The sequence below is a fragment of the Emys orbicularis genome, chromosome 1, assembly GCF_028017835.1.
Source record: "Emys orbicularis isolate rEmyOrb1 chromosome 1, rEmyOrb1.hap1, whole genome shotgun sequence".
Classification (NCBI taxonomy): domain Eukaryota; kingdom Metazoa; phylum Chordata; order Testudines; family Emydidae; genus Emys; species Emys orbicularis.
The window spans coordinates 163,804,068-163,821,192 of record NC_088683.1 but is presented as its reverse complement, the minus strand read 5'-3'; the positions used below and the strand labels follow the sequence as shown (position 1 = coordinate 163,821,192).

At 42.5% G+C, this 17,125-nt stretch overlaps 1 protein-coding gene across 1 annotated transcript in view; it reads right to left on the bottom strand.

The window, feature by feature from the left end:
• Positions 1-2,344: 2,344 nt before the first annotated feature.
• Positions 2,345-17,125, bottom strand: part of CFAP44 (cilia and flagella associated protein 44) — a 75,661-nt gene continuing 60,880 nt past the window's right edge. The window contains exons 30-38 of the mRNA XM_065423448.1: positions 16,755-16,958; positions 15,235-15,430; positions 12,995-13,105; positions 9,942-10,072; positions 6,521-6,637; positions 5,289-5,490; positions 4,318-4,478; positions 3,065-3,199; positions 2,345-2,527 (exon numbers count right to left, since the gene is read on the bottom strand). Of these exons, the coding sequence (XP_065279520.1) occupies positions 2,345-2,527; positions 3,065-3,199; positions 4,318-4,478; positions 5,289-5,490; positions 6,521-6,637; positions 9,942-10,072; positions 12,995-13,105; positions 15,235-15,430; positions 16,755-16,958 (1,440 nt within the window). The remainder of the gene's footprint in view (positions 2,528-3,064; positions 3,200-4,317; positions 4,479-5,288; positions 5,491-6,520; positions 6,638-9,941; positions 10,073-12,994; positions 13,106-15,234; positions 15,431-16,754; positions 16,959-17,125) is intronic.

Genomic DNA, 17,125 nt, shown 5'->3' with positions numbered 1-17,125 from the left:
TTACACAAAACACCTCACAAAGAACAATCTGGAACAACCTGAAAAGGGACAGAGAGCCTGGGAGGGTTGGTTGGTTTAGTTTAGTTGGTTCAAAAAGGTTTCTGGACCATTAACATCTAGGACACCTGCCTTAGAATGAAATCTCACCACTTGATGACTGAGGCAGTGAGACAGCAGGAGTGCTGTAGACCATAGTTAAAGAACCACCAGATTCCAGGAGAAGGGAAAGGAAGAAGAAAACACGAAAACAATGATATATCCAGCCTAATTCTCTTCTAACAAGTTGGACCAAGTCCATAGTTACCCCAATGTCAAACCAGCGTAACAACAAACACACCAGGCACACTTTTCAATAACACTGACTTCAGTACCCCAATTCATTGCAGTGTCTTATTTCTACTGAGCTGAGACAAGCAGCAAAGTCTGTGATTTAGTGATGGCCTTCCCTTCTTTGGGCAAAGTTTAACCCTTCAGACCCTGAAGAAGTTCATCCACAGTGTACAGCATACTTGTCTTGGGCTCCTCCAAACAACTTGTTCCTCCCTCTCATTCCCCCTTTCAGAATGTGTCCTTTCCCTCCAGTGGAGTGGGCAGAGAGCATCTGTGGTATTGGGCTAGTCTGCTCTTCAGCAGACAGCTGGTGGAACATGCTTCTCTCGGAATACGTGCCCAGTTGCTCTTTGTCAGGACATGCTACAGCACAAGATGCAACCTTAAGAAACCCATTAACTACACTTTAGGCACCTAAGTACCAAAGATAGAGCTGAGGAGTGCAATTTCCAGTGGGTAGATCTCACACATCAAAAATTGCTTCCTCTTGAACAAGGGCTAAGAGTACATCCAGCATTTGCTCAATGCAAATCACTGTAGCACATCACTAACGCTGTTCTATGATGGTCTCTGGAGCACTACCTAGCCTCTTTTATTGTCTAGCCAAGACTATAATACAGGTTTAAAACAAGACGAGTGAATGTGAGTTGGGACTCCATTTTTATCCCTCTTTCTTACTCACTCTTTTTCCTTTATTACCTGTATGTACTACTATTTAAAATTTGCACCCAACCACGAGTGTTCTGACTGTCCAAGATCACCAGCCTCCAGTGCATTCTTAATGTATTTCTTTCTTTGCAGGTTTACGAGGGTTACCCTTTGTAATTAGTCCTAGTTGTCGGAGCACACACGATCAAAACAAAACTTTAAGGAAATCATTTTAGCCTTGCTTTGCAAGCCATGATACTAATATAGGATAGTCTACCACCCTAAGGCATAACAAGATCCAATGGCTGACAGCTGAAGTCAGGAGAATTCTCCATCACTTTAACTCCGGATTGGATGACTTTCTAAATGCTATGTGCCAGTTCAACCACAAGTGCTTGAGTCTGATGCAAGGATCAGCGGGTGACATTTTATGGCCTGCGTTATGCAGGAGGTCAGACTAACAGTAACAATTTCAAAAACCACCGTAGTGACTTAAGCACTTAGACACCTAAGTCCCTTTTGAACATTTTACCCGACATAATCATAATGATCCCTTTTGGCCTTAAAAAATCGAAGTGTATACTAGCCTCAAAACACTCCAACCTGCTTACAAACTTTTATTACCTACAGTATGATGCCAGCTTCAAAACTGACTTTACATATTTAAAATCCATGCAACCTCTTCCCATTCTTTATGCATATTATCCTGTAAGGGTGTGTTGGCTAATTAATACAGTTAAGAATTACCCATGACACTCAGCAGAAGAAGATACAAAATGGATCATGTTTCAAGAGGCATTGAAGGGAAGATCTACCCTGCTGGCTGGAAGACAAGGAAGTGAATAGGTGACAGACAGATACTGGGCTCTGGACTAGTCTGGGGCAAATGAGCTGTGCACAAGTGTATCCCAAGGCAGGTCTGACTGCCATGAAGAATAGCTTGTAAAAGCCATGGGAGCATAGGATGAGCCCTTATTGCAGGAGTGCAGACTTTGCTTAAAGGGTCCATAAAGACTGCACCTAATCGGCAGTAAACCAAGCCATTTGCTGCAGCTCACCACAATGCAGCCTGTGAACACAGCTTCCAGCCTGCAATGCTCTAGCTGGCTCTGAATGGAAGTTCAAAAGGGAGCATTGCAGGCTGGGATCTGTAGTGTTTACAGCCCCTCTGTATTAAAGATGCCCTATGGATGACTGGCAATATGAAACCCCAGGGGGAGATTGCAAACGGGACAAAACCTTTGGCCCAAACTTTGACACCCAGTGTGTTATTGGAACCGGTGCTGGTTGCTGACAGGGCCCCTCACTGACAAATGCCCATCACCAGGGAAATGTCTAATGAATGAGGCTAGTGACAGAGAGAACTTTAGTTCAGTATCTTGGTATCAGGTGGAGGCTGAGGTGGTGGGAAGATGCGCCCATCTTTTCTGCTTAAGAGAGTGATTTCCTCCTTGAGTACTTCTGCCTCCTGGGCCTGGAGTTGGACCAGTGTAATCAGCCTCTCTCTCTCCTGGATCTCAGCTTTCCGGGGGCCTTGGAATTCTGCTCCCTGTAGGGAGAGGGAAACAGAGCTCCCTTTAAGTACCGGGGAAGGCATGGCTTCACTTCAGCTGGGAAAGCAAAGCCTTCCCCTCACCAACCCAGGCACAGGACAAGTTTACACCTTCTCCACTCACATCTGATGCCCACTTGGTAAGTGACAGTTAATTCAGTGCTGGGCCTCAGAACAGGCACCATAGATAGCACGGGGGAAAGAACACACGTCATTTCACTCAGATCACTCTGGACAATGGAGTGGTGTGGACTTGCTGCGAGGGAAGTTCCATCCAGTCTCTTTTGGTCAGAAATATGGAGGTTGGATTGCAGTGGTAAAAGGAAGGCAAGGCCTTAACAAAGGGAAATCTGGGCATTGCCTGTTCCAATATCAGGAGTTGCTGCTCAACTTTTACCACGAGAATCATTAACCCAGATCACTAAATGCTGATGGCAGTACAAGGAATTATAAAGGCGTCCTAGTGGGAACAGACAAATGCCTCTTACTAAACTGTCACAATCAAGTGTTAGTCAGGGCAGCAGGCAAGTTTACCAGGTTATTCTGCAGTGCATCCAGCTTCATTCCGAGTCTCTGCTTTTCAATACAGAAGCTGTTCAGCTGCTGCAGCTTGCTGGTGTTTTCTTTCATCAGCATCATCAGCCGTTGCCGCAGCTCAAAAATCTTCTCCTGGGATGGAGGAAAGTTGAAGGAAACTTTTTATTTTCTTTTTTTTAAGTGGCAAATACCATAATATTGCAGGGAGTAGATGTTTCTTAGTGAACCTGCTCCAGCTCCCACTGAAGTCAATGGCAAAACTCCCTGGGCCAGATCCAGATCTGAGTTACACCAATGTAAACTCAGAGAAACTCCACTGAAGTGTAGTGAATTACCCCAGCAGATCTGGGCCCAAAATCTTGCCCAAAGACAGTTTTGCAATTGATTTATTGAGGAGGTGAAAAGAAGGTACAATGTATCAAAAATATGTATGTAGGCTGGATGTTTTATTGTGTACTTCTGGGAGAAACAATAATATTTTGGTCAAATGCCTTAAAATTAAAAGCAGGCAAGAGAGTGTATATTTATATGGGAGGTTTTCCATGTCTCTTGACTGTTGCAATCACTCTTAAATTTGTTGCACATGTTCCCTATGGTTTTCATATTTTTAAAATGACATAAATAACGCCTGGGTATTCTAACAATAACTGGAAGGTGGTTCCAGTTTACAAAGTAATAGCTGGGTCTCGGGCTGAATAAATGCTTAGGTCTAGAGGGCAAGCTCTTAGTACCAAGTAGGCTGAGGAGTTTATTAGCCCAGGAGATGGTTGTGGAGTTATCAGGAAGTATTTTTTTTAATTATTTGTATTCCTGTGGCACTCAGGAACCTCAGGCATACACCAGAACACAAAGACTGTACCTACCCTAAAGCACTTACGAGCTAAATTCAATATTACAGCTGAGATTTTCAAAGGAAATTTAGGGTGTTAGCTGCTGAACATCAATTGAAAACAATGGGAAGAACACCCTAGAAATACCTTAGAAAGACAGGAACTGAACTCAGGAAAATAGTGACTGTATGTCATGATTCTCTAGTACAAAACAGCAAGTGTAACAGCAGTTTGGGGCTGAAGCAGAAAGGATTTGGGGATATGGGAGGGAAAAGGGTGTGGTTTAAGAATGATGGGTGAAGAGAAATTGAGAACTCCTGCTGAAGAGATTTTTATGCAGCTATTCAGTTTCTAGGCAAGCGCATTCCTTGTAATTGCAGCTGTATCACTGGCCTGGGGGCCCCTGTCCCTGCTCCTTACCTCCCAGTTTTTGAGTTCCTGGGCTTGTATGTGCTCTTTCTCCATCATTTTCATCTTTAGCTCTTCCAGGTTTATGTTAACAGAGAGTGTCTGCAGGGCTTCCAAGTCCACCACCCGGCCAAACTTCATCAGCATCAGCTGATTACAGTTCTCTTCCAGTCCTAGCAGAACAGTCATCACATTTAAGATGTGTATTTGGAAACATTTTTCATAGGTGAATAATAATGGCTAGCATAGCTATGGGGATGCAGTTGCCTAGTGGCTAGAGCCAGAGTGGACTGGAACTCAGGAGACCTGGGTTCAGTTCCCAGCTTTGCTAGTAGATGATCTTGCGCAAGTCACATCAATGATACAGATACAGATTCCTTTCCTTTGTAAAGCGCTTTGAGATCTACTGATGAAAGCGCTGTATAAGAGCTAGATATTATTATTATGTCGCTTTTCATCTGAGGACCTCAAAGCATTTTAAATACATTAATTCATGTAAAGCCTCAAAAAAAAAAAACACCCCTAAATGATAAGTATTTTTTTTTTTTAAACAGAGGAGGAAACTGGCATAAAGAGGTTAAAGTGCTTTCCTGAGGGCCCCAGGATTCAGAGTGAGAGGCTGGAATAATAGCCAGGAGTCCTGATGCTCTAACCAGCACTTCTTCGTATCATCCATTATCAATGTATATCATTGAAAAGCCACTGATGCCTATGAGAAACAGTTCTACTGCTGTGCTCCTGCTTATTTCTCCTGTGTGGTCATAATGACATCAGCACCATCTCCACAGTCGCCCACTGGGATATCGGTGTCAGTGCAGGGAGCAGAGGTGATAGAGGCAGCTAGTGAAGTAATTCACACCCAGCAATGCGTATGCATTAAGCACAGATGCATGCAAGAAGAGATGCCCATCCCTATAAGATGGAAAGAGACCTAGAATGCCATATACACAGCAGAGAAAACCAAACTGTGCTTAGGAACTCACGCTCGATCCTTATCTCTATCTCCCTCCTGTCCCGGATGAGCTGCTTATGCTGCTGCCGGGCCTGCTTGTAGAGCTCCCTCTGATCCAACTTCTCATGCTGCAGGACCATGATCCTTTGCTGCAGATACTCCAAGGATTGGTTGGTAAATACCAACGTTTGGGACAGGTCAGTGGGTAATTCCCCATTTACCACGTACTCCACCTGCCAGAAATAGTCACAGACAAGGCTGATGACTGCATGTTACTGGCGTTGGGAACTCAAGTCAGTGGTCTGGTTGGCGGACAAGTGATTATGGCACAGCCATTGTGTGAGGACAGCATGCTGTTTTAAACACGACTGGCAGAGTACAGCCTAGGGAAAGCCCATTCCCAACAAGGCATTCCCCAGCATGATCAGAGCCTGCTTATAGCCCTCCATGGACTCCAACGCAGATGCTGGCTCAGGCTTCCACCTTTGGCAACTGGAATGGAGCGGGGAGGCAATTCTTTACCCAACTGCCTGTGCATTCCAGCAGTCTGGGGTCTGCAGAGCTATAAGGCCAGTTCTGACACGTTTCTGTCCTGAATTTCTGACCAAAGATCTATTTAAATGAAGGAAGAGAAAGCAGGCAAGGGGAGCAGGGCCTGCCCCAGAGGCAGCTGGGCGAGAGCGGGCAGGGCCTGTCCTATTTTTTCAGTGGCCTCTGCATAAACCTCCAAGCATGACACAAAATAAAGTAACAGCAAAAAAGCACCCAACCCAGAGGAAAAAGTAACAGTGTGTCAAGTTTGTCTCCCTACTTTCAAATCACCTCCACTGGGACATCTGTGGATTAATACATTGTGCCCAATCTGCCAGTCTTTACTTGGGCAAAACTCCCATTGTCTTCAATGAGAATTTTGCTCACATGAAGACTCCAAGATCAAGTCCTTAATAGACTTCTGGCCACAAACCTACACCATATTTGAGGTACATGGTCACTCAGCAGTAATGAGCACTTCTGCCTGGCCTTACTACTCAGTGTATTCCTTTACTGGTCCAGCAGTAGAGGGGCAAACAATTCTACTTTAACAACAACTAGATATTCCAAGTCAGTCCAGAGTCCCATAACACTGAGAAGAAAAACTGCAAGCAATGAACTGTGGGCCCATGAGAATACTACTGCTACTGTCACAACCTGGCCTATTTTCCGTCTGCTTGGAATCGTCTTGCTGCTGCTAAACCAGATGCAGCACACACACTCTTGCATCACCTGATGTAGCTTCAGAGGCACTACTACATGGAGCTCATTCAGTCTCTGCTGCTTCTCCCGTTGAAAGGCCTCCAGCTCCCCCTCAGCTGTGTCCAAGCTGGCTTCCACCACTTTCACCTGCAGAGATGCAAGCCACATACTGATGTGAGGACTTCATAATTTGGCCCTAAACCAGCCACCATAGCAATAGTGACTGAGGGCTGCTCTGGGACTGGCTTAGAAGTAGGGTCCCAATCCATCAGATTTGTACTGTTGGGTTCTATGTTAAAGTGAAGGCAACTTTTGTCTAGTTTAAAGGGAATGTGATATGGAAGGGCCACGCTATTTTGTTCTGTCTTGTTATTTGTAGTGAACTTCCCTGCCCAATAATAGGATCATCTCCTTTCTAAAGTGAGGTTCTATGCTGACTGTATTGGTGCAAAAGTGGCCTTTTTACTCAGTAAGCCCCCCTCACTATGCATATCAGAATGACATAAAAACAGCCATACTGGGTCAGACCAAAGGTCCAGCTAGCCCAATATCCTGTCTTCCAACAGTGGCCAGTGCCAGGTGCCCCAGAGGGAATGAACAGAACAGGTAATCATCAAGTGATCGATTCCTTGTGACCCATTCCCAGCTTCTGGCAAACAGAGGCTAGGGACACCATGCCTGCCCATCCTGGCTATTAGCCATTGATGGACCTATCGTCCATGAATTTATCTAGTTCTTTTTTGAACCCTGTTATAGTCTTGGCCTTCACAACATCCTCTGGCAAGGAGTTCCACAGGTTGACTGTGCGTTGTGTGAAAAAAAATACTTCCTTTTGTTTGTTTTAAACATGCTGCCTATTAATTTCATTTGGTGACCCCTAGGTCTTGTGTTACGAGAAGGGGTAAATAACACTTCCTTTTACAGACCTCAATCATATCCCCCCTTAGTCGTCTCTTTTCCAAGCTGAAAAGTCCCAGTTTTATTATTCTCTCCTCATATGGCAGCCGTTCCATACACCTAATCATTTTTGTTGCCCTTTTCTGAACCTTTTCCAATTCCAATATATCTTTTTTGAGATGGGGTGACCAAATCTGCATGCAGTATTCAAGATGTGGGTATACCATGGATTTATATAGAGGCAATATGATATTTTCTGTCTTATTATCTATCCCTTTCTTAATGAGTCCCAACATTCTGTTCGCTTTTTTGACTGCCGCTGCACATTGAGTGGATGTTTTTAGAGAGCTATCCACAACGACTGCAAGATCTCTTTCTTGAATGATAACAGCTAATTTAGACCCCATCATTTTATATGTCTAGCTGGGATTATGTTTTCCAATGTGCATTACTTTGCATTTATCAACACTGAATTTCATCTGCCATTTTGTTGCCCAGTCACCCAGTTTTGAGAGATCCTTTTGTAGCTGTTCGCAGTCTGTCTGGGACTTAACTATCTTGAGTAGTTTTGTATCATCTGCAAATGTTGCCACCTCACTGGTTACCCCTTTTTCCAGATCATTTATGAATATGTTGAATAGGACTGGGCCCAGTACAGACCCTTGGGGGACACCACTATTTACCTCTCTCCATTCTGAAAACTGACCATTTATTCCTACTCCTTTTCTCCTATCTTTTAACCAGTTACCAGTCCATGAGAGGACCTTCCCTCCTATTCCATGACTGCTTACTTTGCTTAAGAGCCTTTGGTGAGGGACCTTGTCAAAGGCTTTCTGAAAATCTAAATATACTATATCCACAGGATCCCCCTTGTCCACATGCTTATTGAGCCCCTCAAAGAATTCTAGTAGATTGGTGAGGCATGATTTCCCTTTACAAAAACCATGTTGACTCTTCCCCAACAAATTATGTTCACCTATGTGTCTGACAATTTTGTTCTTTAGTATAGTGTCAACCAGTTTGCCCAGTACTGAAGTCAGGCTTACCTGCCTATAATTGCCAGGGTCACCTCTGGAGCCCTTTTTAAAAATTGGCGTCACATTAGCTATCCTCCAGTCATTTTGTACAGAAGCTGATTTAAATGATAAGTTACAGACCTACAGTTAGTAGTTCTGTAATTTCACATTTGAGTTCCTTAGGACTCTTGGGTGAATATCATCTACCCACTTTCATGACTAAAATAATAAGCTTTTAGTTCAATAAGCCTTGCAGAGTTCACAAGCTATGGGAAGGGGGTCTGGATTCTATTCTGGCTCATGCATCATCAACAGCATTGTTCTAGTAAATTCTGCTTGGAGGATGTTGATGCAATGTGAGAAGAAAAGAACCCAGCTTGACTCCCAGATCCCAGGGTGAATGTGTGGTGTTGAGATTAGAAAAATCTTTATCAAACAAACATACAAACTTGTAAACTGAGCACATTGGATTGAGTATCCTTGAGACACAGTAAAAATGGACCTTTACACAATACTGTTTCTTTTTTTTGCAGAGTAGTTTTTCAAAACAGAATCTCACTTTAAATTAAAAAAAAACGTGTTTTTGAATTAGTAAAAAATTAAACTTCCAGATGAAAAAAAGAGCCCAAGAGCTCAGAATAACTTAATGTTAAAAGATGCAATCAAAAAGATTGCAAATTACACTTAAATAAATTTAAGGGTGTGGATTATTTTTTTAATAATATTTCAACAAAGCTGAGGTTTATTTGTTAGTTACTATTGTGATGAGTGTTCTAGAAATACCTAAGATAGGAAGTTTTTTTTTAAACTTTATTTGCTATTATTTCAGACATTTGTGTTAAGACAAGAGCTTTCTCTCTCTCTCTCTCTCTCTCTCACACACACACACTCACTCTCTCTCATTCCAGCAAAATCCTATTTGTGACATGGCTATAACATGATGTGAATGATGCAGCAAAATGATCCAGATCCTCAGCTGCTATAAATCACTGTAGCTCTACTGACTTCAATGGAGCTATGCTGATTTTCACACTTGGAGAATCTGGCCTGGTATCTTTACACTGAGACCAAACACTAAGGGAAGAGGCATAAAATTATATAGTTTCAGATGTATCATGCAGTCACGCTATAAAATAGAGACAGCAAATAACTGCTGCAAGAACTTACATTTCTCAACAGTGATGCTTTGCAGCCTCAAGTGCATTACATGTCACTTCACCCACCACTAAAGCAATGGAATACCTCAGCCGTGTAGCACAGCAACACTGCATACTACTTTAGGACAGGATGTGAAGATCAGTGTATCAAATTGCTGCTAAAAGGGGAATGTATGTGGGCAGAATGCAGTCACCCTCACTGCAATTTTGCCAGGTCTTTGCCCACAAATCCTGCCAAAAGTGCCAATGGTTCTTCGATGACTTTGAGAGGTTAGGCCCTTGGTTTTAAGTCTCAATGAAAAGATGACAACTCGAGTACCACGCCATTCCCATCCACACAGAGCAAATGAAGCTTGCTGGGAAGTTGAGAGCCTATTGTACCTTTTTAGCCAAGGCATCATATTCCTTTTTGAGATTATCAATAACTTTCTTCTCCTCCACTAAGGCTTCCTCAATGTCTAGCCGCTTCTCCCGGAGCTGAAGAGTGTTTTCGAAGAGTGCCTCATCACAGTCTGAGAAGGAAGGTAGGTTGGAATTAAACTAGAGGGGTGGCAGCTTTGGTTTAGTTTTGACTTTACTATATTTATAGATTGGACTGGTAGCCCCACCTAAGATTCCCTGAGATTTCCCATTATAAGACCCTGTTTTCAGTTGCTTATAACATTGCCAAACTTTAACTCTCTTGGTCTGAAATTTTCCATCCCAGGAGCCTGCCTCAGGCTGACTCATTTTGGAAAATTTCAGATGCAATGCTTCAGTCATTTCCAGGAACAAGACTAGGGAAAAAAACTTGTTTTGCCATGTTAAATTCTGGAAGTCTTTTTTTGAGATTATCTAGCACCCCCTTGTGTTGAGCAAGAACCTGGAATTTGGTATGGGGTGACCTTTGTGTCAGGGATCTAAATTCCCCAAAGATTCCATTTGTACTGAGCATGCACCAGCCCTGGGCTAAAAGCAGGGCCTTCCCTGCAATTGCATCTCTGGGCTGCTGTGAGCCATTCCAGGTCTAAGCACCAGAACTAAGAGCAAGAAGCCTGTCTCTCTTGTGTTTTCAATGATCTCCTGCACCAGGTTGAGGCACCATGAGGGAGGAAGCTGTCTGATTTGAACAGAGGGGACAAGAGCTGGATCTTCAGGGAGGGATGGAGAGTACATTGGGACAAGCAACCTGGGAGGAGGAAATGGACTGGCTGGGCTAAGAGATGGATCTTGGAGCCAGGAGGGAAATGGAGTGGGGACTAAGATTAGATGAGGAGTGGGGGGATATTGGTACTAGATGGGCAAGAAGACTAGAACAGAAAACCAGTGGGGTGGAGAAAGGAGGGTGGGAGGGAAAAGAGATCTGACAAGGACCCAGGGTGCATAGGAAGAACTGGGACTGGCTGGGCAAAGAGATGTGGACAAGGAATTGATGGGAAGAGGGGGATCACCCAATATTGGACAAGGAACACAGGAAGGGAGATTGGGACTTGGAGTCAGTGGGAATGGGGAATATGGATGGATCGGGGAGACAGACAAATCAGAAGAGGAGCCAAGAGGTGGGGAACTGGAACTGGCTGGGCAAGAAAACGGGGGACAAGGAGATGAGGGTTGGGGGGAGGGTACAGGGAATGGCTGGGAAAGAAGACTGGGACTGAGAGGGGGGACTGTGGGATAGGGAGTCCATACTGTCAGCTCAGTGTGTCAATTAAAACACTAAGCATGTGTGAAAGACAGCAGACATCACTTACAAGTCAGGTAAATGAACAAGACAAACCTCATTAAGAACACAAACAAGTAAAGATAAAAACACAAATTCAATTCTCTGCCTTCTCCTTGCATCAATAATTTGTACTTTGCAGAAGCTTTTAACTGTCTATCAGGATTCTCCTCCCACCACAGTATAGAAGGAAAGAATATGGATAACAATACCATTAGCAAACTGACAAAAAATCAGTTATAAAAATATGGCAAGGCACTTTGTTAATCAATTCTAATGAAATCAGAAATAAACCAGCCTGAAAAGCAGCCTTGTAAATGGTCATAAAAATACACCAGGCCAAGCTCAAACATTTACTAAACTAATGGTTTTACTCACTCAACAAAATAAGTTACTTGCCCTTGCTGACTGGGCGGGTAGGATTTTACAAAGGTGCTGAACAGACAAGTTTAAAAATAAATAAAACCTTTAATCTTTACTGGTAAATCAAAGAAATATGCCTGCCAATGAGCATTATGGCCTATGTCCACTAGATGGCAACAAAGAACTTAATTTACACTCCAAATTAGAACAAGGAGTCCGGTGGCACCTTAAAGACTAACAGATTTATTTGGGCATAAGCTTTTGTGGGTAAAAAACCCATCATGCATCTGAAGAAGTGGGGTTTTTTTACCCACGAAAGCTTATGCCCAAATAAATCTGTTAGTCTTTAAGGTGCCACCGGACTCCTTGTTGTTTTTGTGGATACAGACTAACACGGCTACCCCCTGATACTCCAAATTAGGGACCATTCAGGATTTCCATGGGATGAAGGAAAACTATCTTAGCAAAAAAAGTTTATTCTTCGTGTTTCCATGGTAAGAGCATATATTACAGGCTCCAATTCCACCCCTCAGAGAGAAAACAGTCAGGAAATGGGAAATAGTCCTTCACTCTTAACAATTAATTCATTGCACTTTGTGTTGTACATTTACCTGACTTGTGAGTGATGATCATCACCACACTCCTGTGCAATAAGTATTATGCTATTTCCATTTTACAGAGGGGAAAAGACTCTCACTGAGTGTCTACTGCCTAGGGTCTCTCACTGAGTCGGTGGCAGAGATGGGAAGAGAACCCAGACCTCCTGGTAATTTGTCCCCTATCCATAAGTATTCCAGGGTTGGCTACAGGTATGTAATGTTTTGAAAAAGAAACCTATTGGGTTTTTTGTTCCTTTTTTCACAAATAAAAAGTTGGAAGCAAATACCAATGCAGCCCCACTGGCTCTCACCAGAACTCGTTTAAAGTTAGTTCCCTTTTTGATTTTTAAGAATTAGATTTTTCCTTCACTTACCTTCTCCCCAGAGATGGTAATTGAGGTCCCCTAGGCTATATGTCATTGCACTGCAGTTATTATAGGTTGATGAAGCAAGGGAATACTGAAACATTTATCTATGTTTATCTATTGCAAATGGTTGCTACTCCTCTTTACAAATAACCAAATGCTATTTAACACACAGGCCAGATTGGGTCATCCTTACTCAAATTGAGTAGTACTCTTCTCCACAGGGTCCCATCTGCATCACTGAGATTACTTAAGGAGCAAGGTGCTACTCAACATGGGAGGGGAAGAGTCTGGGCCATAATAATATTATTAAACCTAAGAAAAAAATCCTGATTTTGAATTTAAATTCACAGTGTTACCCATAAAGCTAAACAAGTAGAGAGCACCGGAAAGTAATGGCTCACTTACTCTTTGGGCAAACAGAGTCATCAAAGACTTCATCATCAGATCCTGAATCTTCTTCATCGCTCTCCAAGCTAGACTCATCGTCACTCTCTTCATCGCTATCCTCCTCTTCATCTGGGAAAGGAAGGCAGTATTGTTAGCATTCAGAAAACCCTGGTTCTAATCTGTGACAGGCCGGCTGGCTGTACAGCACGCCAGTGGAGCCCTAATGAGCAATACCATGCTCCTGGCTTTCAAAAGCCAATTAAATCATTTAAAGAGCACCACCAATGGAAACAGTGCTTTACAAACTACTGAGACCACAGTCGTGCAACTGACAGCATGTAGCCAAACTGCTGCACCTGCACAAAGCCCTGTTGAAGTCACAAAGGCTCAGCAGTCCACCCAGACACTGTCAGTTTCAGGATCAGGGCTTCAGATCTATTCCAGGCCCAGAAGAGTTTGCAGTCTAAGAATGACACAGTAAATTAACCCTTTAGAGTAACTGGAAAGAGCTAGTTTCCCAGAAAGGTGGTGATTATATATTTTGAACAAGACAAAATGGTGACTGGCTCCTACTCAAGGATTCTAGTTTCCCTGTTAGATACATTGATCCCACTAGCATAAGCCCAGACTGGTACAGTATCTCTCACTTATATACAGTATCTTACCTGTACAAAAAGTTGTCCTATTAAAGAAATGTATAGTGAGTTGAAAGGACTCAGCAGAAGTTAATTCATGCTGGCATTTACACACAGCAGGTATCAGGCAAGGGAAAAGTATCTTGTATTATAGGATTACAGTAGAGACCCTAGAATTATAGATGAAGATGGATGTTTATTCTTATAAACTATTTAAGGCTGCTTAAAAACTTTCGTAAAATGACTCTTTGGACTGAATTTTCTTATACTTGTACACAACCCACGGGTGAATTTTGGGGGAAACTGGTAAAATGTCATTTGGCTGGCTATTTTTGAGCTATCAGAAGACAGAAAGAAAAATATATTCTGCTGTTAGAAATGTCAGGTTGGTTTCTTTGCACTCGGATCAGCGACTCAAATAGTTTTATTTTTAAAGTTCATACCTGGCATGGAAAGGTCACTTACAGCAATAGGTGTTCTCCTGGTATGTTATTTTTGCAGATCTCTACTTATGAGATGGGAGAACAGTGCCCATTGAGTCTGAGTGAACACATCCCCCAACAATTCAAATGTTCTGAAAGAGGTTAGCAAAGGGACATGTGGGCCCAACCACCTTCAGTCCCTTCCACTAATTCAATGAATCCACAGGACAAAGAAGTGGAGAAAGGGATTAACAGATATTGGTACATGCACAGTTAGATAAAGGTACCTTCTTTCTTTCTTTTTTGCATTCCTTAATGTATATATCCTTTTTTAATGTACTGTAGTTATTCTGAATTGAAACCTTGGGGTTCGGTCATCTTGTGTGTTACCATCTGGCTGAGGAAATTAACTAACTAAAAAGGTGAGCTGTATGTTGTTATTGCCTACATTTGCGGCCAGTTCATACTGTACATGATCACCTCCTAGAAACCAAATGCCAAATCAAAGATAAAGAAGAAATATTTCAGATCAATAGTACTGTCTAGTATTAAACAGTTCAGAACCTATCTGCTGAGGAAAATCCAATAGTTTGAGTTCTTCGAATTGATCGATTAATTGACTAATGGATGATTACAGATTGGGTCTATGATTAGTAGGGTTGCCAACCCTCCAGGATGGTCCTGGAGTCTCCAAGAATTGAAGATTAATCTTTAATTAAAGATTATGTCATGTGATGAAACCTCCAGGAATACGTCCAACCAGAATTGGCAAACCTAATGATTACTCATTAGTCAATGGATAGATTGAAAGGGAAATTTAGTGTACACAGATGCCAGACTGACAGCTGTCCACAGATCAGGTACAGCATAGGCGGCAGCTGTGTAAAACTTTGCTCCCTTTTTCCACTCAACACCTACATGCCTCAACACTGATTTTAAGGTCTTTTGACACTACAATTACAATTGTGCAAGGGATGTGATTACAACACTATTATCCCTCATGATGGTTACAAAACAGTTTGGTCTTATAGTATAGATTGGACCTAGTCATATGTTTTGTTTATGACCTGGAACCAGGTTAAAGCCTCGTATCTGTCCAGGGTTTCAGCCAAGTTTAGGGACACAGTTCAGTGCCATCGCTACATGACAAGGCTGAATTGTGTAAACGAATACATAAAACTAGAAAAACAACATATCCAACCTCTGTCTCCTTCCACGTCTTTCTTCTTAACACGCTTGATCTTCTTCTTCAGGACCTTAGTGAGGAAGCTGGCAAATTTGTTGTTCTCTCCAAGGGATGCTTGGAAAGTGGCATAAAGTGCCTTCTCGCGTTCCTGAAGCTTTGCAATCTCATATTTTTTATCCTCCATCTGTGAGAGGTAGTTGTCTAATTTCCACTAAAAAACAAAAACAACCCCCCCCAAACAATGTAAAACAACTCAGTATATTAAACTGATAGAGAGCTGTTGAAGCATTAGCCTTTTAGGCTGTTGTCAGCACCTGTTAGATCTTTTTAGCATACACCTCTATCCCGATATAACGCTGTCCTCGGGAGCCAAAAAATCTTACCGCGTTATAGGTGAAACCGCGTTATATCGAACTTGCTTTGATCCACCAGAGCACGCAGCCCCGCCCCCCTGGAGCGCTGCTTTACCGTGTTATATCCGAATTTGTGTTATATTGGGTCAAGTGATATCGGGGTAGAGGTGTATATGTAAAAGCAGCAATTCCTAGTAGTGAGCAAGGGATTGGAGGTCGGGCTCTCTGCTTTCTATTCCCAGTTCTCTGCCAATCACTTGCTGTGTGATGCTGGACAAGTCACTTCCCTTCTCTGTGCTCCAGTTTCACCATCAGTAAAATGAGGATAATGATGCTGACTCACTTTTGCAAAGTGCTTTGAGATCTTCAGATGAAATCCACTAAATAAATGCTAATTATTATAATTTTATGCATTTCAGTTGTTGATTTAAGAGCAATTTATCCATCTAGAGAGAGACAGACAGACAGACTTGTCGAAATTGGTAGGCTTGAAATTTGATTCACTTTTTTTTTCTTCTTCCCTAATATGGGCCCCAATCTAGGAAAGCACATAAGCATCTGTTTAACTTAAAGAACATGGTTCTACTGACTTCAGTTCTTCACTGTTAACCAAGTTCCAATTGCAGAGGCAAATTCTCTTTGAAGTTATACTTGTGTTACCCATTTGAAAAAGGAAAGGGTGACACAGATGTCACCCTGGGCAGAATTTGGCTTGAAGAATCTGCTACTGAAGATGCATGAGCCAGAAAGATCCCAGCTTGAATCTCAGATCCCAGGATGAGTTAGTAGGCCTCGGAGTTTGAAAATTCACCTTTATATTTGTAAAGAAAGCAAATCTGATCTGGCATCACTGAGATGCCATAAAGGTGGAGCCCCATGATGCTATTTTTACAGTCACCTTCCAAAGGAGAACTGCATATTTTAAGGTAGGATATAGATTTTAATTTCATACTTCCAATGGTTTATAAAAATACAAGCATGAAGGGAAAGAAGAATCCATATTTAAGTTTAAAAGGACTGCCCTTATATTATCACCGAATGTTTCTTGTTTCTTAGAATTCAGCACTAAGGAATTGGCTGGTGCATAAGGGCAGCAGAAGGACATTCCCGCCTCTTTTGGGGATGTTTGTTTCCAGGCCACCAGTTGCAGTAGTAACAAATCAGATAGCGTATCCTACATACTTGCATCTCTTCCACCTCATTGCTGAGGTTGTTGACACGCTCCTGGAGAGTGTCCTCGTGTTTCTCAAAGTTCTTAAGGAGAAGCAGCTCCTCAAACCACGTGATGTGACGTAGGTCAGCACACTTCATCTGCGTGTCCAGCTTCAGCTTCTGGTGCCGCAGGAGGTGGAGCTCAGCATCAAAGGTGACCACCAGTTCATTGATCTGGAATGTGGGAAGGGGGAAAAGTGGAGTGGGAAAAAAAATCAAGAAATGAGTCTAAATATTCAAGGCAAGAGACAGGAGCAAAAAAGAAAATTTTCCTGCCTGTTAAACCAACAATTTGCCAGCAACATTTATTATGAGCTACTTTGGTATTCAAGATAACAACA